A 25,126-nucleotide genomic window follows, 5' to 3' on the forward strand; every position below is an offset into this window, starting at 1 on the left:
TGGATGCTTATCACTAAAATTCTTAAAAAAAAATATTTCAAATATTAAACAGGTTGTAGCTTTGTATGATCTGGTTAAATGTTCGCTCAATTTTACAAGCAAACGTGCATATTTTGAAGAAATGTAGCTGGAGCACAGCATTTAATATTCTCTACTAAGGTTTGAGTAGTCCTGTACTAGTGAATATAAACCTTTGAGTTGCGTATTGCCTAACGATATTGAACTTCAATACAACTTTATATCATCACGAAATATCGATATTTTACCATATATCGTAATATTGCTCGAAGTTATCATACTTACATTATTTTTAAATTGGTCAATATTTTCGTTATTCTAAGGAGATCGATCAACACTTACGATTCTTATTCTATTAATACGTCATATGTATAATTATAGTATCGTAGATAATATCATATTCAATAATAGTTGTCGATAATATTCTTAATAGTATAATAGTCGATATTTATCGTTGGTAATAATGTTAACAATGTTATCGTATTCTGTAATTATCATATAATATGTATATATCGGGAGAGAGGGTAGGTATTTAAGATATATAATAAGATAACATTTAAAAATATCTTTATCATAATGCATAATAAGTATCGATTCATCACGTGGCTCTAAACGTAACTTTTCCATTTTAGAAACTTTAAAATAATCTTACTTAATCACTTTTCTGTTAATTTTAAAAATATTTCTTCTTATTAAGTACATGAAATGACCAGATTAGAGATTCAATGCACTATAACTTATTGAATCATTAAAAATATATATATATATATTTTGCATTAAAATGTAAAAATTTAAAATGGTTCTTCAAAGTCACTTATCAGGTGTAAAGAGGAGCCATGATAGAATATTTTTGTAAACAATTAAAAGAGCTCAGGAGACTCACAGAAAATTCGATTTCAATACGCAGAATTCCCCTTTTTATATATAAAATAATTGCTACTAGTATGCAAAACAATCACAGTTACATAGATTTTTTTTCAGATAAATATTATAAATACATACATGAATTTATTTAAAAAAGGCAACAAAAAAAATTGTGTCATAGCATGCTTTATATACTAAATTCGTATTTAACATTCCTAGTATTTAACTTAATCTTTATAGAAAACCTATTCAGTTTTTAAATCTAAAATCTCTATTTGTATTTGTGCATTGTATGTGATATTTATTTCGGAAGTTAATGTACATGAGTGAAGCTTGAAATGTTAGAAAGATTTGTTTTATCAACGAATAAAAATTTTCAAACAGCATGCTGCCGTTTATTTTTTCGCTTTTCAAGAGTACTAGCTGATTCTGATAGGATTCCTATTGTTACATGCAGAACTTCTCGCTATATGAATCCTTCACACTGTATAGTAAGAATCACTTTCGAATCTGTTAACTCTTTAAAATATAGTTATAAGAGTAAATATTGCAATAGGGGAACATTAGCTCTTGATAAATATATTTAAAAAATTCTACAAAAGAGCAATATCCTAAAAAAAATCTGCAAAAAAGCAATATCTAAACAGCCCATCCATTTCAGAGCGCACTAAGTAATATCCTATGCCAAAAGGCACCTAGAATCATTCAGTGGCTCTGCCCAAAAAAGTAGATTATCCGGAGAAAAAAAAAATCAACGAAACATTGCACATAGATGCCTCTCATTCAAATTAAAAACCAATGTCTTTATCTGATATCTTGTTCCATACATAATGATTACATTTAATAAATAAATAAAATTATTTAATTTAAAGTTCTAATTGTCTCCTCTTATTGGGGCACCATATAAATGCTAGAATTGAAGGAATATTTTTCGAGGGTGGAGTCGGAAATAAAATAGGCTGGATATTTGAGAAGGCAGATGAAGAAAAATATCTTGACCATAAGCATACAAGGAAGTCATACAAAAATAGGAGTGAAAGAAGTAAGGAAAAGTTAGATCTCGTTGAAAGGCTCTCGAATAGATTGAAATTTTATTTGGATCAATGCCATATTTTTTGTTATGTAACAAGACGTAATCTGAAGCAGTGTACAACCTCAAGATAAATATTTTTCAAATTATTATTATTATTCTTTTTCTGTTTGCCCTTCGAATTATTTGAGGTGTCCTTAATTTTTAATATCCCTTTAGTTATTGAGCAGTTCATGGCGGAATAATTTCAGTTGACCAAAATAAATGATGTAAAAAGCATACAAATGTTGTGTAATATACTAATTACGAAAAGAAAAATTAACACAGCTGTAAGTAAAATCGTAGTTTTTCTATTTCACAAAACAAAATGTTTCGGGTTTTATTAAGAAATTTCATACTAACGGATACATGGCACAGAATAACAATTGATTCAATTTAGATAAGTAGAATAATTTACGAATTACAACATGCAGAGTTTGAGTAATTTAAACTATCTCATTAACAAATTAGTTAAAATTAAAAATAAATAACTGAAAACAATATAAATCAAAACACTTACTTATTATTAAATTTTTTCTATCACTTAGATATATAGATCCAACTTCAAGAATAAATCTATCCTTAGAAGTAATGATTGGTAATTCGAATTTAATATAATAGATAAAATCCAAAAACAATTGGCTCAGTCTAACAAAAAGAAAAGAACTCATTCCTTTCTCTATCAAAAGCCAAATTCTAACTGAAATGCTAACACAAAATCTAAGAATAATAAGCGTTGAGGAAAAAAATCGTCTGCTACTTAATAAATTAAGAATTATCGTTTGCTGAAAAATAGTTGTTTGTTGCATTATAAAATCTTTTGCAGTGCATTCATTCTTGCAATAGACTTAGCCCAGCAATGCACTTTGCACCAAAAAGAAAAGTCCTTATCCCCTTATTGTTTGTCTAGAAATAAGTTGGTCTGAAATTGTTCTTGTGAATAAATTTTTTGACATTAAAATATTCTTCGATTTGTCTACTTTTTTTTACATGATCGCAAATCGTAACGTTCTAAAAAAACAAACAAATAAAATAGAATACAAAATGCATGCAAATTTTTTTTCCCTGCAAGTTTTATTGTCTTCTGTTTTTGGAAGGAGCGTTAAAACTCAAGATCTTGTGTCTTAAGGAAGACTAGTAAATTTACATTAAGCATTATATCCTGTCTCAGTGGCATTATGGCTTATTTTGTGTTGGTTTATTCCGATTTTAATAAGGACAAAAATATTTGCTGTCGACATTTAGCACAACACGCGTCGCTGGCGTCCAATTTTCGACAGGGACTAAATTAAAATACGCAAGCACAGTAGTTTCTTGAATTTCACACATAAAAAAATTATATTTAAATTCGTAAAAAGAATAATCTCTTCCCTGATTTTAACTTTAATCAGTATAAAATTCATGAAATTTTTTTGACATATTGTAGTCCCTTACGCTGCAGCATTTGGAAATGACTTCATATTAATGGACGACGATTGCAGGTCACATCGGACTAACTAAGGTGAATATCCTTTTGAAGAAAGGAATCATACGAACGGATTGGTCAGCGTGTTCGCCGAACATGAGCCCTATTACGCAGGCTATGGACATCCTGGACGGACAAATTGCTGGATGCTTATCACCCCCACAAACTCACCAAGAACTAGAAAGGGCAATTTTGAAGGAGTGTAGAGAATACTCCAGCCCCTCATTAATAACGTAATTGACTTGATGCCTCAGAGGTGTTCAACGTTGCTAGCCATCAGGGGAGGGGGATGGGGTTATGCTACCAAAAACGATTTTCTTTTAAGGAAACATTTTTTCTTATGCACCCAAATACCAAATACAACATATTTAGTTCTGCCAAACAAACATTTTTATCTCATACAGCCGACTACGTATATCGATAATTATCTATCATTCAAACGAATCTCCAGATGCAAGATCAACCCACAACATCAATATCCTTTGTTTTGAGCAGTGTAAAACAATTTATTCAACTTCAATATAATGTAGTCCCTAATAAGTATGTGACAACCCAATCATCAGATCAAAAGTCATGTTCCTTATTTTTTTTATTTGCACACTGTAGATATAAGACGCTCAAATCTCTGGTCAGACATGTAGCAACATTTAAAGATTGTTGGAAGAACCTTCACGTCCATAAAAGTTGATTCAGAAAAAAAACTTTTTTCTGTGTAGTAACTGTTCTTCCACAGCCCATCTTCAGTGTGTTAGACTCTCTGCCTTTTTTGGAAGAGCAGATTTTTCATGTTATTGATTTATCAAAACTTAGTATTCCTCAAAGAGGAAGTTTAATAATAGTGTAACAATCCTTCACCCCTTGTTCCTAGTTTATTTAGTAGTAAGTAGTTAGCATAATTGTACAAGAAATACTGCTTTCTTAAAAAACAAGGCAAATATTTTTGATTGGGCAATATTATGTATTTAATGTTAAGCAAACTTTTTGCTAAAAATTTTCAAAAATTACTAAAATTTCTACAAATATAATCGTCAAACTGAGATGAAAAATAAACAAATTATTGATATAAATTGAAGCTAAATTGAAGAATTTTGAACTGTTTTTTTTTTGAAAAATTAAATTTCTTATTTTGTAGATCTAATTGAGTGACGACCTTTCATTTTAAATATGTTTTAAAAGAAAAAATATCCAATAATAGTTTATTCTGAAAGTTAAATTAAGACCAAAGCATAATTAGAATTTTCCACCTATAACTACTCCTCTTTGACTGTTGCAGTTAGCCTGAGGAAAGAGGCCTCTTAGAGTAGTGAATTTATGTCTCAATAACATGTTCTTTATTTATTGAAATTTTAAAAAATTATGATGGTTTATGAATGGATGGACATAAGTAAAATTTTATATCATCACAACACAATAATCTCGAAATATTTTATTTGCCTGAATGATTTAAAATTACATAAACATGAGTTACAAAAAATGAATATAAAAAAAAACGGAACTTAAATCTTTTAAATGTACACATACATATTAAAATTTACACATTCATTACATGTATCATTTTAAATACAATTTATTAATTTCTTATTTTATTTATGTAACAAAATTGTAATTTAGGTAGCTGCTCTAACGGAAAAAATTATGCTCATAGATAATTAAGAGCCATTAAAAAAAAAGAATCTTTCTCCATACAACCTTTTAAAATATAATGGAATGAATATTACAGCTTCATAAGTGTTAATATTTTCTTTTTCTATAAAAAAATAATTTTTTTTCGACAAAGGTAGTACCATTTAATTAACATGATTAAGACTCTAGACATGAACTTAGTTGTGATTACAGATGTTTCATATGCAAATTACAATCAAATTTAAAATACAGAACACTACTGAATTGAAAAATAAACATTTTAATTCCACATTTCTATCACATTTAAAATTTCGAATGTATGGAAATAACAAAGAAATAATCCTAATAATAAATACCATAAATTTTTAGAGTTTAAGAACTAAAATGTGTTATATTTTCAGCTAGCTTTAGAAACAAAGCATATAACAAGGAAATGATATAGGCATCATCTATATAAAATAATGCAATTATTTGTAGATGGCCTGCCACATACAGATCCTACGCCAGAAAAAAAAGCAACCTGGAATTGGCTAAAGATACAGAGCTTAATATCCTGTTTGATAGGGCAGAGCAGGACGGGGGTATCCAGAAGTAGGACCTCGAGAATAAGGATTTCCAGAGGCAGGTCCAGTGCTTGTTGGTGGCATGGGTCCACCAGTTGGTCCAGGAGAATAACCAGCAGGATATTGCATTTGTCCTTGATAGGCTTGAGAAGTAGGGGGTCCTCCAGCATAGGAACTGGGACCACCAGCCTGACTTGGAGCTGGAGCACCAGTAGGAGGTCCAGCATATGGGCTACTACGTCTGTAAGACAAGAAAAAAAGAATTGCTGTAGTAAAGTAAACAACAAAGTCCAAGAGGTAATGCTATAAAATATCGGTTATTTTAAGATTTTACGTTTATAACTCACAGTAATGTTACCAACATTATGCATTCAAATCAGTTTTCTAATAATTCATTATAATTTCAAAATCTAAACGAAGATATCTACTTTAATAATAAATATTTATAGAAAAACAATCCAGTCTTTTAAAAAAGAGCTAAAGAAAATGTCACAAAATGTCTGCCAAATAATTTTTTTTCTTTATAAATTTAGAAAATATAATCTGAAGTTAAAAGCAAAACAGGAATACAAATTATAAGAAATAAAAAAAAATTTATTCACTTCCAATCAAGCAGTATTTTGTCGTATTAAAATTAATTTAACATGATATATTGCCACTTTTTTTCAAGTAATATTGCGTTCAATTATTTTTGAGACAGAGATTTACTTTCAAAAACAAATTTAGTTTATTACTTTAAATAATTTTGATTTATAAAACTTTTTTATTATTAGGAAGGATTTTCAAAATTTTACCCAATGTAAGAAATTAGCCATAAACTTGTATTTCTGTCCTTAGAGATTACCAAATTTATAAATTCTGTCTTTATAAGTATAAATAAATAAACAATGAGAAATGACGAAATAAATGAAGGCATAATGCACAAAAGATAACTCCCTAAAATTAGCCCCTTCTTGATGGTGGGCTAACCTTTGTTACCTGCATTTATGCAAACAAAATCTAATTCTTCATTTTCTGAAGTTATAAAAATTGTGCAGCCATGTGATACATGGCTGCACAAACCATGGGAGGGAAAATAGCTTACCATTGATACTTAAAAATGAATAAAGTTGGTGGGAAGTATACTTCCTATGACCATACAAAGGGTAAAATAACTAAATAAATTTGTAACTATTAAAGTGAAAAATTCAACAAGTAAAAAATTACAATTGTTGAGTCATTTGCTGCTGCTGCTGTTGTTGTTGCTGCTGCTGTTGCTGAGATTGAGAAGGCTGCTGTTGAGCAAATTGAGCCTGTTGCATCTGTGGGCTTTGTTGATAATTGCCATAACTTTGACCTGGTTGAGAACCATATCCAGCACCAGGTGTGGGAACAAATCCACCAGTAACACTAGAAGCAGGCGACTGAGGTTGCTGATGAGGTCCTAAAAGAAATATTAAATTGTTTTTTTATTTTTATTGCATTGAATCAATTTTTAATGAATAAGATGTAACAAATTTTCCTTTGAAATGTCTGCAGAAAAAAATAACATATGCACTCTATTCTAAAACAGAATTAAGGAATTACACGCAGATATACAAGGTGTTTAAAAAAACTGACCTATGAATTCAGAGGGATAATAAAAGGCATTAAAAGAAATCTAAAAATCTAAAAGTGGTCAGTTAAGAGTTTGCTATATAGATTTTTACCAATTTTTACCCTTTTTTTACTATCCTAAAGTTAAATTTGCCAATCAAAGACTTTACATCTGCTAATCAAATTTTGTAACACACCTTGTGAACATATAATATTTTTAATACATAAAAATCATCATATCTGAAAAATTAAAGAAATCTTAAGAGCATTTTATGAACACTGCTGTAGAATGTTTTAATATAGCTGCAACATTTAAAAAGAGGAATTGGAAAGATTAAATTAACAAATATTTTCTTTTTTTTCAAAAGAAACCCTACTTCACATTTTTTTTTTATAAAATAGAATTTTTATTTTGAAAATATGTCTTTATTAAATATTTGTAACATCCAATCAAATGGTAAAACACTTATAAAATTGTTCAACTCAATTTCATATTGAAAATATACCATTTTTAATGTAAAAATTCAAATTCTCTTTTTAAAAAGAACTTAAATTTCAGTAAAAAATTTACTTCAAATGAGTACTTTAAAACATATTTCCTTTTTAAAAACAATATCATATAAATTAGAAATAAAGTAAAACTTATTTTAAACGTCTTTTCTTTAAAATGTTCAAATTTTTGGTAAAAATTAGAAGATCAAATATAGGGAATTTAGGAGAAAGCAAAATTGAAAGAATTTGCACATATGCTATTGTAAGAACTGCAATATTCTCTAAAGAAACGACAAATTTTTTTTTACATAATTTATTTCTATTTTAACAAGATTAATAATTATATAATTAGTAGATAAATATGTCTAAAAATTAGTCTATTAAATTAGAATGCATAACTATGTTCTTGACATCACTTATCATTAGTGGACAAATGATTAAAATTGAAATTTGCCAAAAACTTGCAATTTCTGGTGTGGAATGCTTTAAGAAGGCATCATTCGTTACATAACATTCCCAAATAAATGACAAAAATGTATTGAAGATGAAGAATGAAAACTATCTTACCACTTCCAGTAGGACCTTGAAAATAGTGATGTGGTGATGGGCCATGTTGTGGGTTTTGTGAAGGTACGTATACAGGTTGAGGTTGGTTTTGGTACATGCTTGTTGGAGGAGGTACACCCTGTTGCATTTGTTGTTGCTGTTGTGGTTGCTTTTGACTTGCTGATGAACCTAAACTAGATATACTATCAGGAGAGCCAGCTCGAGCATCTGAAACAAACAAATAATTTAATACAAATAATGCACTAATGGAAAATCATTTGCGTGTCGAATAAACTGAACTTGAATTTAACTTTTAAGGAGATCATATAAAATAAATGCTTTGAATTTTAATTATTCGTAATCATTAGCATATTCTTTCCCATTTCAAAGTGTTTAGCTAGAATTTTAATAATAGATTAGAGCTTTGACTATATGAACCTCTTTAATCTAAATATCCTTATTAATCAAAGAAGATTCCAAAGTATTTAACTATTTTTTTTGCACTTGCACACATTTTTTCTTCCTTTTATCAATTTCAATTACATACTATATCTTAATTCAGCTACACAAGGCCTTCAAAATAATAATCAATCATTTTATGTGAACAAATAAAGGTTTTGTTTGTTAGAGAGGTTGGTTGCTTCGGTTTTTCTACAAAAAATTATAATCTAAAAACTGAAATTTATATTATTTAATCCATTCTTACCCATGACTTACAGTGTAATTTAAATAGGCTTTTACAGATAAGAGAAAGAAAACTATGTAATCTGTGCAAGAAAAATATATCATAGTGCAAATGGAATCTGAAAAAATGCCTCTAAATTTGCAAAAAGAATATAAAGCAAGGAAAACTTTTTTTCAGATAAACAGATTTTAGAAACATTTGAAATGAATGTCGAAATACCTTTTTATTTTGATTATCAGATGCAAGTACAGCCCTAATTATTTCAGATAATAAAGATTCAACTGCATATATTTTCAGATCAATATTAAATACTCAGTTTAATATATTACAAATATATATAGTAGTTTTCTCAACTATTTAATACAAAAAAATAAAAACAAAGTTCATTAAATTTTCACACATCTTTTCCTAAAAGTACTTTGGATACCACATTTTCAACATTTACTATAACTAAAATGTTTAATAATTTAAAACCGTACAACTCACAAAAAAAATAGTTAAAATAGGATAAGAAACACAAATTGATTACATGTAACAATATGACCAAGTGATTTTCTTCAATACAGATTTTATTAGAGTAATAAAAGCAAGAAAACAAATTCGATGTGCAAAATTTGGATTTTTCAAGCATTTTTCTACTTAAAATTAGATTTTGCTAAAATAAAAAACTAATATTTTTCTTACATAGTAATTAGTGTTCTGAAAGTAATATATAAATATTTTAATAAAATATTGTGTGCAGATGGAAATTTGATGCATTATCTTAGATCATATTTTTTTATTGTTCTTTAATAAAACAATTTGATTAACAGCTTATTCAATATCCATTTCAATCAAGCTGAAATATTAAAAAAGAATGTACTAACTTCAATCCAGCAAAATTTTAATTTAATACTCATGCATAAACACTATATGCATTCTACACTGTCTAAAACAGATAATAACTATAAAGAAAACCAATTGAATAAATTCAGGTGGTGATAGTTTCAACAACTTAATAACTATTTAGATATCACTTTAGGAAGGCAAAAGAAATTGACTGAATGTAGAGTTTAAATGCACAAAAGCTACAGAAGGATATACTGCACCACACATATTCAACATTACACTCCTAAAAAGTTGGTTAAACGGTTGTTATAAGATAATTGACAGAAATGGTTAAAAAAAAAGTAACCAGGTTCACAGGATCAGTGTTAATAAGGCAAACTCTTTGAGGAGTAAGAATACAAAAGATACAGACAAAAATAATTTGAGAAAAGGATAAGTTGGAGACTGCCATTAACAATTTCAAATTGTGCACTTAATGGGCTTGGAGCATTGTAGTAATAAACCACAATTTTTACAAAGGTGACATTCAGAGATTCTGACATTCAGTGTTCTTTAGATAATAGCATAATACAAAGAATCATGTTATTCTCAGAATGGAAAGTGTGTATCATCTAAAAATGTTTTCCTGTAAACTTCGAAAATTGAACTTTTTTGGCTGAAAGCCCTTCATTTTTTATATCTTCAGGTAACAGAAATCAATTTATTTAACTCTAAAGCTAAGTATTGGGTTTTTAACAGACCTGTTTCACAAATTGACCGGCTTGCATACTTTAAAGTTAAAATTATAAGCTTTAACTTATTCTTTCAGATTTTTATTGTTAATTTGAATGTTGATACACACCTTCCTAGTCATTAAAATTCTTAAAGATGATTTCTTTTGAAAACATTTTCTAATAGTTATAATAATGTACTTTTTTTTTTATTCAGAAGACCATGATTCATCATAAAATATATACTCATTTAGATACATAGAGTACTAAATAGCATTAAAAACTTTTAAAAAAATGCCAGAAAAGTTTGACATTAAAGAAATATTTTATTTCTTATCTTAATATTTATTTTAAGATTCTGAATTTTTTCTTCTTCTATAATTACAATAGTCGCTGCATGACGCATTTTGAGCATTATTTAAATTATTTAGTTTAATTTCATACTCAAATATTACAAAAAACTTATGTTAACATGAATGTGAGAGCTGAAGGTAAAATTAAAATAACATTTAAAACACATTTTTTAAAACTATGTTCCCAGAAGTTGCACATTTATTAACTTAAGATTTTTAATTATGAATTTCTTACAAATTCCTTCTTCAACTAAATAATATGCTTCATACAGAAATGTCTATTAAATTTTCATTTATATTCTAAAACAATTTCTTGCATCATGTTTGAAAAAAAAAAGTTTTCTTCTTTCAAGAATCAGAAATATTAAGAACAAAATGTTTTTACTGCAGAACTTTAAATACAATTTAGGAATTAAGTTTTATATAAATTATTTATATTACTTGTATAGGTCATTCTAACAAATAATTCAAAATAAGTTCAGCTGATCTAAACTGTCGAAAAACGAATTTTTTTATAGAGAAGAAAAGTATAGAAATTAAAGTAAACTTCAGATCAACCACGTTTTAATGTCCTAAAACAATTTTATTTGAAATTTGACATACTAACTTAAAAAAATGGCAAGATATTGCATTTTATTAAATAAAATATAAAAGTCCTAAAAGCATATTAGTCTTCAAATATGAAAATATATAAGAACTCGACAAATTTAAAACATCAAGCTACCAGAGAAATGTAAAGAACTTTAAAAAAAATTAAAAAAATCACCCAATACATAAATTTTTTAAATAAACTTTTCTATTAAATTTTGCATCTATTTTATTGCTTTAAAGTTTATTATGCTAAGACAACTTCAAAACCAAAATAATCATTGTTTCTTTCACACATTTCTCACTTCAAAAGGGTTGCTGACTGTACACTTAGTATAATGGAATGGTTGAAACGTTTTCTTGGCTATCAAGTACACGATTAGGCAGTTTTGAAGCAAGTTAGAATAAAAAAAATCAAGGACTTAACATTTCTTCACTTTTTACTACTCAAAGATATAATTTAAGCACACACATAAAAAAAAAATTGCTGTTTTAGCTGTGTTATTACGAACATTCAGTACAAGATAACAATCATACTTGCTCAGGTGGGTTTTAATAAACCAAGCAAAATTGAAATATGTGTTTTTTTTTAAAATAGATTAAACTTTTTAAATTTCTCAAGTAATTATTGGTCACTTATTTTCTTCTATAAGAAGTTTTTCGTTTCTTTACTTTCTTTATAAGTAAATGTAACAAAAATAGTTTTAAGAATAACAGATATTTATTTCTAAGTTTTAAAATTCAATGCAAAAGCACTGTCTAAGCAACACACAACTTAATTTACTAATTCATAATACAGATTTAAAAAGAATATTTAAAATTTTCTTATTTTATTTTGGAATTTAAGATAGTCCCCAAAAGTGATCAAAAGAAAACAATGCATAAAGTTAAAACCTAAAATCTAACAAGAATTAAACCTGCTTAAAAAAAAACATTTATATAACATAGATACCTACATAAACGAATCACTAAAGTAAAGATAAAGAAATTATGATTTAAATCCTAGATTTCAATTATAGTGAATTTTAATATAAGAAAATATCTAGATATATGCCTCTTTCTATATATATACATAGTAATTTGTTTCAGATTGTTAATTGTATCACACGTAGCATAATAACAGTAAAAAATACTAACAAAAGTGTAGAGTTATAAATTTGAGAGTTTTTACTTTTTGGTTTCAAATTTCCTTTTACTTCTCCATAGCAGTTTAGGAAGCCCAACCAAAGGATGAATTATCACTTAAGAAAATCTAACCAAGCACCTTAAATTACTTATATGAATTAAAACATTAATATGTACACACCCATCAATATTTTTTGACTGGCAGCCAGAAGAAAAAAATTTGTCAAGCCTTGAACAATGAATTAGAGATATAACATGCACAATTCGAAACTTACCATGCAAAATATATTCTTTCCAATTTAGAAGCATCTGCTTAATAACATCAAAAACTGAAAACCAAATGGCATCTTATAAAACCCCAGAAAAAAGTTAAACTAATTTTTTTCTAAGTGAAAAGCAACTAAGATTATTATGCAACAGCTACTTCAAACGGTGAACCCAATATTAAAACTGGACTTAAAATATATAATTTATTAATAAGTAATTCAAATAGTTTCAATTGACTAATCTTATCACTGTAATAGTATAAGCTAGTTAAACTGTGGATTTTTATTTCAAATATATATATAATATTTGAATTTAGTAACTTCAAATTTTTTCCCATTGATATAGTTTGTATAACTACCACTTTTAAAAAAGGTAAAATTTTAAATATGAAAGTAAAAATTGATTCTCATCTGTAGTAAGTAATAAATTTTTAATGGTAATTGAATACGAAAATAGAGAGTATTTATTTTCTATTAACACTCCTTTATATTTCTTTGAATTTATTTTAAAATATTTTTGAGCTTTTGTGCAACCATTAGAAAGCAGTAAACAATCTATAAGCTTTCTTAATACTTGTAGATGAATTTATAAGAAAAAGGTTGAGGATAATAATAGATCTAGATCAAGTGGCGCATATATCTTGCCAACTGTGCGAACTATTTCTATTTTGTAAATAAAGTATGTTTTAGATTTGTAAAGTATGTTAAAGCATAACTGATAAATTGAAGTTCCTATAGGCAGCTTTTTTTAAAGTGAATATTTTCAATGCACATTGCAAGTATATTTGGCAGCATTCTTAGAATATTTATTGTATATACTCAATTAAGTAACATCTTATGTAAAAAAGAAAATATTTAACAATGTTTTAACCATAACCTATTCAAGTTCATTTTTCTATATCCCAGGTTTCACATTATTTAACAAAAACTAAACCAATAGGAAATTCCATACATACTATAATATATAAAACCATAATTTAAACTGTATGCATTACCTACATTAATGTTAATGTAAAAACTACAGCCAGATTAAACATGAGCATGCAAAGATTAAAAATAATGTTAACACAGCAGTATTACAAACTTCATAAACAAAATTTTATTTCAACAAAAATAAAAGCAAATCTATTTGCTGTAACAAATCAAGGTACAGTTAGTTGTTAGTATAATGGTATCTATTTTGAGAAAAATAATGCATTCTTGCCTTCTTGCAAGCCGAAAGAAGTAGCAACTTTATTTCTACTGCCTTCACCACCTTCTTTAGATGACAAAGGATCAAACTCTTTAGGAGCAGCTGCATTGGGAGTACTGTTTGATTGAGACACTATAGCACCTAAGGAAGAAAGAAAAGTCAAAAAATACCACTGAGTATTACGAGATTACTACTAAAAAGTAAAAAACATAACTAATACCACAAAAATAGAAAAACATGCATCCGTAACTAAATAAAATATTTACCAATTTTCAATACAAATCTTGATATATCTCAGGTATAACATACTTTTGTTTTCAAATCATAAATAAAGAAAACGTACGATCCGACTCCTCAAAACTTCAAGAATAAAAAGTACAATTGTCCTAAGATGACGTCATATTCAAAATAAATAAAGCTAAGCATAAAAATACAAGCACAAATAGAATCAGCAATAATGAAACAACTAAAATCTTTTTCTTAGCTGTGAATTTCACTTCTCATTAAAAGATTTTCACAAAAATTTAAGCTCTAACAAAAAATTTCAGAAATTAAATTAAGTAGACAGAAAAGGTATGATTAATAATTTTAAAAAGAAAAATATTTTCAGACATAAGACCATATTTGTATCAAACCTTCAAATGAGATAAGAACAATAACAGCAAATGAGTGAGGCAATGTATTAGATAAATTTTATAACAAAGGTTTTCATCTCACTACTGTATTTATTATTTAAAAATAAGGTTACATTATTTCAAAGGGAAAAATAACAAAATTATTAGAAACAAATAATCTACCCCTCCTTAAGCTGAATTTAATTTATTTACGATACTTATACATTTAGTACATACAAATAAGAAGAACCTTAACATTTAGCAAGAAGAATGTAGGTAGCAAACATCAAATATGAGACTGGAAAATAAATAAAAGAAATGCAATTGAAAAACAATTATGTAGATAATTTTGTGTTCAGGAAATTTAATACAAATATTTGCTGCTTTAAGAGGTGAAATAACATAAAATTTATAATATTTTAGAGTTAGTTTTTAATTTTAAAGAGGACAGCCATATATCACTAATCAAAAGGTCAGAAATTATATCAATACAGCCTTTAAAATTACTTTGGAACATTGTTGACATAGAAACTATTAATATAAATAGGAAGGATTAAGTAACTTAACAAAACTAACTAAGTGAACAACCTCCTGTAAAGCCACTTTGAAAAATTTTAATTATTTACTACCTTCTATCTTTATGAACTCTTCGACTTAAAAGTTTTATCTGATTAGCTTGCCTACATTTAATAAACTGTGTGATAAAAAAATTTCATGAGCGAGTATTTTTCTCCGCATCCTCCGATACATAAAAAAACATGTAAAAAAAATTCTGGAAATCTTGGAACAAAAATAATCTAGTATCTGAACCATATTTACCGTAGCAAGGCATTAAATGCAACTTAGATCTAACACAAACATTGTTTCAAGTGGCAGTTTTAAAGCCCATAATGATATATGTTCTCAATCGCATACAAATTATGGATCTAACTTTCTCTAATATTTATGGGATTAAAACAAACCCCATAAATATCTAAGGGATCAAATCCCTAAGCACTTACCTGTCCTGACTGAAGGCAAAGGATAGTTTACCTTGGGTCTTAAAACATTTGTTATAAATTGAAAGAGTATAAAAAGAAAAGTTATAAGAAAGCATAGTAACTATCACAGTAACATTGTCATTTATTCATTTTATTTGAATAATCAAGACAATAATTGAGAAAGTATTCATATACTATCTCCCAAAAGCAAATTAGTTTAGATACTTCTGTGCAGCCTGAAGTTTCCAAATTTACTTTACATTAAATATTTAATTAAAAAAAATTATTTATATAATACCTTTTTCACCTTCAACTCTTGATCCAGGTATTGCTTGCCTAGGCTCTAACTGATCTATTAATTGATTGACTTGATTTCTTATCTTCTGTAACTCAGTTCGTATATGTTTGACTTCATCTGATTGCATTGGAGCAGGTTGCCCATTAACTGCAATGTAAATAACTCTTATAAAAATATGTGTCTTGATTCAATAAAAAAAAATACTCATGAAAAAAAAAAGAATATTTTGCTGCAGCATAAACAAAGTTGAAAAATTTTCAGACACAAATTAAATCACATACTCTTACAAGCATCCTTACCAAAATCTCAGAAATTAGGTTAATTTTTACAGATTAAGACAGGCTAACTATTAATAAACTTGAAACTCTTACATTAAATTAATTTTTTTCCCTATTTAGAAATTCTTTTTTTAAACTTAATTGGCCCAATAAGTCTGCATGTTGATTAAATATATCAGTAAACCTTATAACTAAAAATATATAAACAAATTTAATTACAAAAAAAAAACTATTTATAAAAATATTTTTGATCATTTTAATTTTTTACCCCAAAGTTTGTAATAAAAATGAATACTTTTGAAGTCCTTTTCAAGAAATTGTAAAAGACATATCAGCACGGTCACACACACAAAATAACTAACAAAAAATGATAGGATGTGTGACAGCTTTAGCCACCTATTTTTAAAAATGAATAACAAATTTTAATCATTTCACAGAAACTGATAAAATTCTGGAATACCAGGCAGTAAGTATCTCTGAAAACTGGAATAAAATAAATATTCAATTGAATGAAACAATTTCAGCAACTTGTCTTTTAAGGAAAGCATTCGTACAGTAATAATTTTAATTTATGGTGCTTCATTCAGAATTTTTTATTTTTTTTTAACAAAATGCAACTAAACAAGAAAATGTAAAGGTGTAAAAAATCAAACTTTTTTATAGAAGCACAAAACTAGTGTGATTCGAATCTTTTTAGGTTTTGAGTTTAATAAAGTATTTAATCACTAATTGAACTTTTCACATACCGGATATTCCGGCGTATAATGCGCACCCGTAATTTCCAATAACTTTTTTTAAATTTTAAGATATACTCTTCGTATAACGCGCACGAAAATTTGGATTGTACATGTGCAATATCTCGTCTAGTATCTATAGAAAACCAGAAAGCCTTTTAGTGTGGGACATGTTTTGGTCCCACCTTACAGATAATACAAAACTTTTTTTGACAGTATGTAACACCGATATGGCAGTTATTCCGGGCGGATTGACACCATTAGTTCAGCCATTGGACCTCTGCTTAAGCTAACCATTTAAAGCCAATTTTAAAAAAAACAGTGGAACACTTGGATGTTGGAGGGCGAGAAAACCTTTACGAAAGGAGGACATATGCGCCATGCAAGTTTGAAAACAGTGGATATTAAAAGTATGGGATTAAATTAAGCCTGAGATGGTTAGAAAATCATTCAAAAAATGCAACATTTGAAATAATCTGGATGGATCAGAAGATGACTGTTTATTTATGGATGAGGGTAACACAGATGATGAAGACGAAACAGATTGTGATGACGTGCCTGAAGAAATAACGGAAGATGAACATAATGAACTATTTACGTAATAACGAAAATCAATAAAGTATATAGGTAAAGGTACGTCATTTCTTTAAAATAAAAGTATTTTTCTATATTTAAATTTTTTTAATCTATAATTTTTTATATTCGGCGTATACCGCGCACCCGAAAATTCCAATGTTACTTTTTGTATTAAAAGTGCGCGTTATACGCCAGAATATACGGTACATATAATGGCAGTGTTAGTGCACACAACTGGTAAAACTTATATGAAAACATCCACATTTTTATGCTGATAAATCATAATTTTTAAATTTAAGACTGATTGTTAATACAGTGAAACAGGCTTATTTAATGAAGCTCTGATTTAATGAGAACACAGAATAATCAAACAAATCGAAAATACTCGGTTTGTACAATGTTTAATCGATTTAAACAGATTTTTTTTACAAAAGAGAATCCAAGTTTTAGTGAGCTAAATTTTTTTTGATTTATCAACTAAAATTTCAAGGCACTTCCACCTCTCCAAAAAAATTCTATTTATAATTTAATTAATATATATGAACTTTTGTGATTTTTTCAGAAACCAGCACTTTATTTTAGCACTTGGTTATAACAAGGAACTATTGCATTCCTTACATGCCTGTTATAAGCAAGTTCAACTGTACAGTAAATGTTTAATTTCTAATGTAAAGGTCTTAACTTACATACCAAATATAGTCAATTTTAATATCCTACTGCACTGAATAGCAAAGGATAAATCTGAACTATCAAATATCGAGATTAAGTCCCCATCTGAAAAATTAAAAATACAGTGATTAATACTTAATTTATAAATTTTTTTTTAGCATGTTTAAAATATCTAGAGAAAAATTACAAAATAAATTAAAATTATAATTCTACCAAGAAATATATTGAAAACATTCAATAACAGAATTTAAGGATTTAAAAGAAAATAATACAGAGTTATGCAACATATTTGTTTTGTCAAAACAATTTCATTAAAATAAGAGAATTAAGAAGAAAAAAAAGTCAGAAATAGATAAGTAACCAATCACACTATATCCTGCATTTAGTTTCAAGTACAGATTATCAATATTACAGATATATTAAGTACAGATTTTCAATATAAACACAGAACGTATCCTAATAATGTATTTAAATAAAGCAGAATAACACTTCAATGAGAAATAAATCAAGGATATACTAAAATTATCACCATAATGCAGATTTAGTATTACTGTGATAGAGAGAGTATAGAAACAAGACTTTTTAGTTCGAAACTTCATAAAATAAACATATACTGATCCCAAATGCTATCACTCATTCCATAACATAATTTGGCATAAACTAGATACATTTAAGTACTAAGAACAAAATTATTAGTTACATCCATACAAACTGTCAAAATACAAATTACTAATTAATTTAAATAAAATTCACAATAAAAAGTAGAGATGTGTTACAGTACATTAAATAAATAAATATTAGCAATCTTTATCAAGATAAAAACATTTAATAATCAATGGCATAGTTTGTTCAACTGTAAGAGCCAGTGGAACAAGTTACAAACTGTCAAAACTGTTGCTGTAGATATTTTCTCATTTCTACTTGTGTTAACGTAAACAAATGCTTTAAAGTTAAATATTTCAATACCAAACTTTTATGTGCAATGAAAATTACATTATGTTCTACCAATTTATATTTACTGAATAAATATTCATGTTGTTCTTCTGAAATAAATATTTATATAAAATACATGAATGAAAATTGAGAATTCGTTTTGTTAAATTCATGTAGATCATTGCAGTAGAAAAAGTCCAAAAAATTCTGAATGCTATTAATCAATTATTATTTAAGGTTTTAATATCAAATATCACAGTTTTCTTTAGGAATAAAAAAGGGCAAGATGCTTCCTTTCTGATAAATAGACACTCGCTTAACATCATAAAAATTTATGAAAATGTAAAATATTACATAATAATTGAATTTTATGTGTATATTTCAAAAGGATTCAAAGGAAGAGTATATTCAGTCTCATTATCAAAATGCGAGAAAAATTCAAAAACAACTAACGGCTTGCTAAAAGGCAATCTCTGCATATTTTGTCCAAAAAAAAGTAAACTAACACAAAATGAGTGATTGATAAAAAACTCAAAAAGCTTTTTTCCCTAATTTAAATTGAAAATTATATAATAAAAACTTATAATACATTTTTTTTAAAAAGAAAGAAAGTTAGTTATAAAAATTTTAACAGTTTAGAATAATCCTAACAAAGTAAATATTTGTAACAGTAATCAAAATTAAACCTATAAACATATACACAACCTCCTATTAAATCTGTTACAGATAATTATACCAGTGTGCAATTATTTAAATAGCCAATTAATTTATTGAAAGTGGAATATCAATAAAAAGGGTGTTAGCTTTTTTTTTATTACAAAAATGGTAAATTTATTGGGATCAAAGGGTGGGATGCCCTTAAAAACTCTTAGGAAGAAAACTGAAATACTATAGTTTTCTGATTCCACTACAGAAAATCAGTTGATATTTCCGTATTATGATCTGTCACGCCAACCACAATCGCTAAGGTACCAAATGAAACTTGCAATTTAAAAAAACAAACAAACATGTAGATGTTTGCCTGGGGGTGGCTACGAGTTATACGTTTCGAGTTGGTCCCTTTCTATGACGTTTCTCTTAGCTTTCTACGGGCCACTGCCTGGAAGTTACCAAGACTTAGCCATTATTCTGCCACAGATCATAATGCGAAAGTCTCCCCTGGAGAAGAATAGATACAAAGAAATAACTCACCTTCATCTCTGTATTTAATAAGAACTTCATCGTTTGCGTCTAATTTTCCACGAAACACTCTTTGCATCATCAAAACCAATTCATCATATGTGATATCTTCATTGTGGATGGGAATACGCCTGATATCATCACCTAATTGAGCTTTGATTATTAATTTTCCACTTAAATCTAGTTGAGTATAACCACCCTCTTCAGCACCTCCTCCCCCATACGAATTCACAGCCATAATGCACCCTTGCTTCTTTCAAATTCTATTTCTAGATAATAAAAAACAAAATTTATATTAAATAATGTATGAAAAATATTACGATGATTTTAAAAACTGTGACAGCTTGAGTGATTATTCAAAAATAAAACATAAACTGCCATAAATATTCAGCATTAAAACTATACAATAATATAAATGTTAATACATAATTGCACCTCGTATCGCAACATTCATTGCTCATATTAACTTATCTATATACTAAAAAAATATTTACTATATTATTTATTTATGTGACACGACAATGAACTTCAAATATTTAACAAGATAGACGTATGTTTTTGAATTGCTAATTAAATAATGGTGAAATTTCATTAAATGGTTACGGAGTTATGATTCAATATATTTAGTTAAGCCTAAAATAAGAGTGATTAATTAACTGCCAATTAGTGATGAAGAGAATATGATTAAATAACATAAGTGGAACAGGATGAGTAGATAAAAAAAAGAATTATTATTTGCACAGCGTTACTTACAAATCCCATTTAGAATATTGACAGCTGACAACTAAAAAGAAAGTAAAATTCAGACGTATCAGAGTTCAGACCACGCCACAACAACGCAGTTGCAGTTGCATTGAGAAAGTCATAATCACATGTCAAAACATTTTTAATTAAAATTAAATATGTCTTTAATTATAAATATGCACCGGAATATACTTTAAAGCATGCTAAAATTTTAAATAATCTACAAAGCATGTATCTGAATGAAATTACTATTTTAATATATTAAATTATCTCATAAATTAGTTAGCTATAACTGTCAATTTTACCAAAATCAAAATAAACAGTTATGGTTCTATGACAGTTTTAATCCGTCATAATATGGAAGTTTTATAACATTTCGATTGATACATGAGTTCTTACTTTTATATTAGCTAACTTAGTAAAAAATTGTTTGTTAAAATTGCTCATTTTAATTCAGCAATTTCGTAGATAATATTGTTGCTACAAATCAATTTTCATGGCCCAAAGTTCAACATTCCCAAGCCATGTTGCTGAAAATACATTTAAATTTCCCCCTTGGACAGTCATAGTAAGAAAAAGTCATATTTTGCAGTCCAGATGTACGAATGTCCCAAATTGTCATATGCAGCTTAACGATACTTTTTCAAAAAGCAATTTATGTGACTTTTGTCTGTGAGTATTTCCAATGAAGCTGTTCCTAGCATTTTTGAATTGGTATTAAAAAAATGTATGGCTCTAGTGTAGAATCGGAGACCCTTTGGCGTAACCACCACTAAGATTAATAAATTCCAATTCCTGTGTATATAAGACATGTTAACTTGATTCTATTTAGAGAAAGCTTTTGATAGATGAAGGTTGACATCGTCGATAATTCTATCCCCACATTGTTGACCCGGACGAGACGTGATGTGAACTGGCCAGCGTAGATGGATTCTTCACATTTGATAGTTGATTAGCTCATGTAGCTCTCAGAAATCCAGTGAAGTAAAAAAAATTCTCCTGGTAAATAAATAAATAAAGAAAAGATAATGAGCAAAAAAATATATAAATAAATAGCATTAATCAACTATTGGTATTCGTCCATCGAATTCTATCACAGATAATATTCTAGAAGGGGAGTAACTGCCACTACAAATATTAAATACCAATTAACTAGTATTAATATTTATAGTACCTACATGTAGCAAAATCCTGGGTACCAGCTATTGCGAATTATAAATTATGCATCCTTTACTGATTGTTTGACTGAAAATTTTTTTTACAAAAATCATTTATAATTCATTATTTTTACTATATGAATAAGTTTAAAATTATTAACGAAAATTAATCAAAACTTAGATATATTATTGGTACAGGGTTAAGAGAAGAAAAAAATCATAAGCTGTCCATTCGAAATATTTAAGATAAATAAAAAAAACTGACTAACAGCTATAAAAAAGTTGTGAAGTTGGAAAAAACTAGAAATATTAAAAAAGACCTTTTAATTCTTGAGACAAAACTTTACTATTTAAAATAATATTTTCTGTAAAAAAATATATAAATGTCAAATGTTAAAAGAAATATAGTTTATCAGAACCACTTTTAAAAGTACCGATCAATCATAAAAATGCCCATATAAACAAAATATTTTCGCAAAAGTGAACCAAAAAAATTTAAAATCAATCTTGATTTTTGAATGAAAAATATAAAGCTAAACATCACACCTTTCCAATTACAGTATTTTTGGTAAAAAGTAAAAAAAAAAAAANAAAAAAAAAAAAAAAAAAAAAAAAAAAAAAAAAAAAAAAAAAAAAAAAAAGTCTAATTGAAACCCTATTAATTGCCTCATCATAAACAAGAGTTTTTTAAAAAAGTCAATAAAGCAAAGATCGTTAATAATTTTTAAATGAAAAATAAATGCTGAAAATGTCACTTTAACTTTTTTATATAGCCGTATTTTCAGAAAAAAGTGACGATAAAAGAATAATGTTCATTAAAAACGCCCTTTAAAAAATGCTTTGTCATAATAAGCAGTCTGAAAAAAAACATTAATTAATAAAAAGAGCAAAAGTGAAAGAGAAATTTTTTTTTTCTGAGTTTTCTATGTTAGCAGTTATCTGTCTTACGGTACACAAAAGTGTGACAATAAAAAGCAAACAAATGACATTAACAAAGTATTTTTATCAGAAACACTCCATTAAAATGCCATGTTATGATTAAAATAAAAAATAACAGCAAAAACAAAACAATGCTATAATTCTCAACAAAAAAAAACTGTGAAAAAAATTACGAAATTAACTTGACTGAATATAATTTTAGAAAAATCAACAGTACAAAACTCGCCTAAAGTAATCTAGTTTTAAATCTTCAAATTTAGCTTTTCCATTTATCTTCCAAAACAAAAATTTGCTAGCCGTGTGCAAGTTTTAGAATTTAACGAATATGTGTAAAAACTGTTTCTGATAAAGTACAGTAAAAAGCACGATTTTAGATTTTTCTTCATTAAATTTATTCAAATTCTGAAGGAAAAAAAAAAAACTTTGTCTGAAAATACTTTTTCAAAATAATACTTTGCTAAATATTCGTCCTAACATTCAGCCAACCAAATGTTCAGCAAGAAGGCCGAATATTTGTTACATCCCTAGTTGTATGATATAGAAATTAGAAATCATTTTAAACTTTATTTATGTACTTCATTTCTTTTAAGATATGAAAAGGAATTAGATCTTCCACAACTGCCTGAAATGACTTTCGCCGGCAATCTATTGCATGTAGAACATTCAAAAGAGTTGGGTATTGAATTTAATGCTTTAAGTGCATTACAGTTAGTTGACAGTAAATTTGACAGTATGAAAGTTGCTGTAGCTGAAGCTTGGCAAGAGTCAAGGTAAGTGTGTGTTGCATCAATGTTTAAAATTGTATTTAAGTTAGTAAAATTTAAACATTTGTGAAAATCTTTACATTATTTATATTCAACTTAATTAATTAAATTTTAATGTGCAGCACGCAAAAAAAAAAACTGTCCATGTCCACCCTGATCTAATGATTGGATCTTTATGTTCTAGGACTCGATCGTAATTGTTCGAAGGTTGACCTCTAATGTGATTATTAATTAGTGCAGACAATATTTTAGGTTAGGAAATCAAACACGAAAAAACTTTCTCTGAATAAACATGTCTTTTATTTGCAATGGATTCAAATTTCTGACCCCCAAAATATAGGGAGTAGCCACAATCTTTCAAATATGGTTCCATTAGTTTGACCAGGAGAGCGATCCAAAGTTCGGACCCCTTAATGTTCATTTTACTTTTTGTGTTTTTCCTCATATTTCGAGTACTTTTTGAATGAATTAAAAAAATTTACACACAATGATAAAATTCATTTATCCAGTATTTATTATTTTATTTATTAACAGTTGAAAAAATTTGAATTGTAAGGTACACAAATTTTTACATAATTTTAGAAAATGTAATTTCTCAGAGCAAAATCTGTGTGAAATCGGAATAATATTGCCTCAGAAATTGAATTTTAAATATACAACTTCTTTAAAATGTGATTTCCCAAGCATTATATGACCGATTTGGCTCAGATTTTGTATTTTGCCTTTAAAATTACAATCTTTAAATAATAATTATTTCATAAAAGTTATTTTTTGCATTGAATTATCTTTGAATTAACAAATTTCGAGTTAATAATTGTCTGCAAATTTTTTTCAATTAGCTTAAATAGTTCTCAAGATATGGTGAAATACACACAAAAAAGAAAAAATTAACATGAAGGGGTTCAAACTTTGGACCACTCTGACCAATATGTGGGGACCATATTTCATAGATTGCAGTCAGGGCCGGATTAACCTATAGGCACACTAGGCACGTGCCTAGGGCCTACGAAAAACTTGGGAGAAAAAAAGTTTTTTGACAAAAATAATTTAGCTTTAAAAACAACAAGTGTATTTTGCGCAAAATTATGAAGATACAAATAAAAATATAATATTTTTCAGTAATAAATTATTTTGCAGAATCTTATGATCTAATATATTACTTTTTTGCGATTTTTGGATTCAACGAAATCTTGTATTATGCTGTCGAATTCCAAACTACGCAAAATGTCGTATTCAATAGACATAAGTGCGAGCGATGCCAAACGATCTTGATTCATTGTTGAACGCAAATAATTTTTT

At 27.5% G+C, this 25,126-nt stretch overlaps 2 protein-coding genes across 5 annotated transcripts in view; one reads left to right on the plus strand and one right to left on the minus strand.

The window, feature by feature from the left end:
- Positions 1 to 4,827: 4,827 nt before the first annotated feature.
- Positions 4,828 to 21,157, minus strand: LOC107449814 (protein TFG). 4 transcript variants are annotated; one of them, XM_016065472.3, is made up of 9 exons: positions 20,977 to 21,157; positions 20,236 to 20,492; positions 18,133 to 18,216; positions 15,855 to 16,001; positions 13,975 to 14,103; positions 12,780 to 12,833; positions 8,237 to 8,443; positions 6,809 to 7,025; positions 4,828 to 5,843 (listed from the first exon to the last, which is right to left on the minus strand). In XM_016065472.3, exons 2-9 carry the CDS (start codon positions 20,459 to 20,461, stop codon positions 5,585 to 5,587), a joined length of 1,323 nt encoding a protein of 440 aa, XP_015920958.2. In that variant the 5' UTR covers positions 20,462 to 20,492; positions 20,977 to 21,157; the 3' UTR covers positions 4,828 to 5,584. The 4 variants fall into 4 exon arrangements, with proteins under 4 accessions (XP_015920958.2, XP_015920959.2, XP_015920960.2 ...); XM_016065473.3 differs by lacking the exon at positions 20,977 to 21,157 and adding an exon at positions 20,718 to 20,940; XM_016065474.3 differs by lacking the exon at positions 12,780 to 12,833 and having other exon boundaries at positions 20,977 to 21,118.
- A 149-nt stretch (positions 21,158 to 21,306) lies between these two features.
- LOC107449810 (TIP41-like protein) overlaps positions 21,307 to 25,126 on the plus strand; it is a gene marked incomplete in the record, with an annotated part of 14,248 nt that continues 10,428 nt past the window's right edge. Inside the window, 2 exon segments of the mRNA XM_071178671.1 lie at positions 21,307 to 21,639; positions 23,654 to 23,833. Of these exon segments, the coding sequence (XP_071034772.1) occupies positions 21,464 to 21,639; positions 23,654 to 23,833 (356 nt within the window).

This window comes from Parasteatoda tepidariorum, chromosome 3 (genome assembly GCF_043381705.1).
Source record: "Parasteatoda tepidariorum isolate YZ-2023 chromosome 3, CAS_Ptep_4.0, whole genome shotgun sequence".
NCBI classification, from domain to species: Eukaryota; Metazoa; Arthropoda; class Arachnida; order Araneae; family Theridiidae; genus Parasteatoda; species Parasteatoda tepidariorum.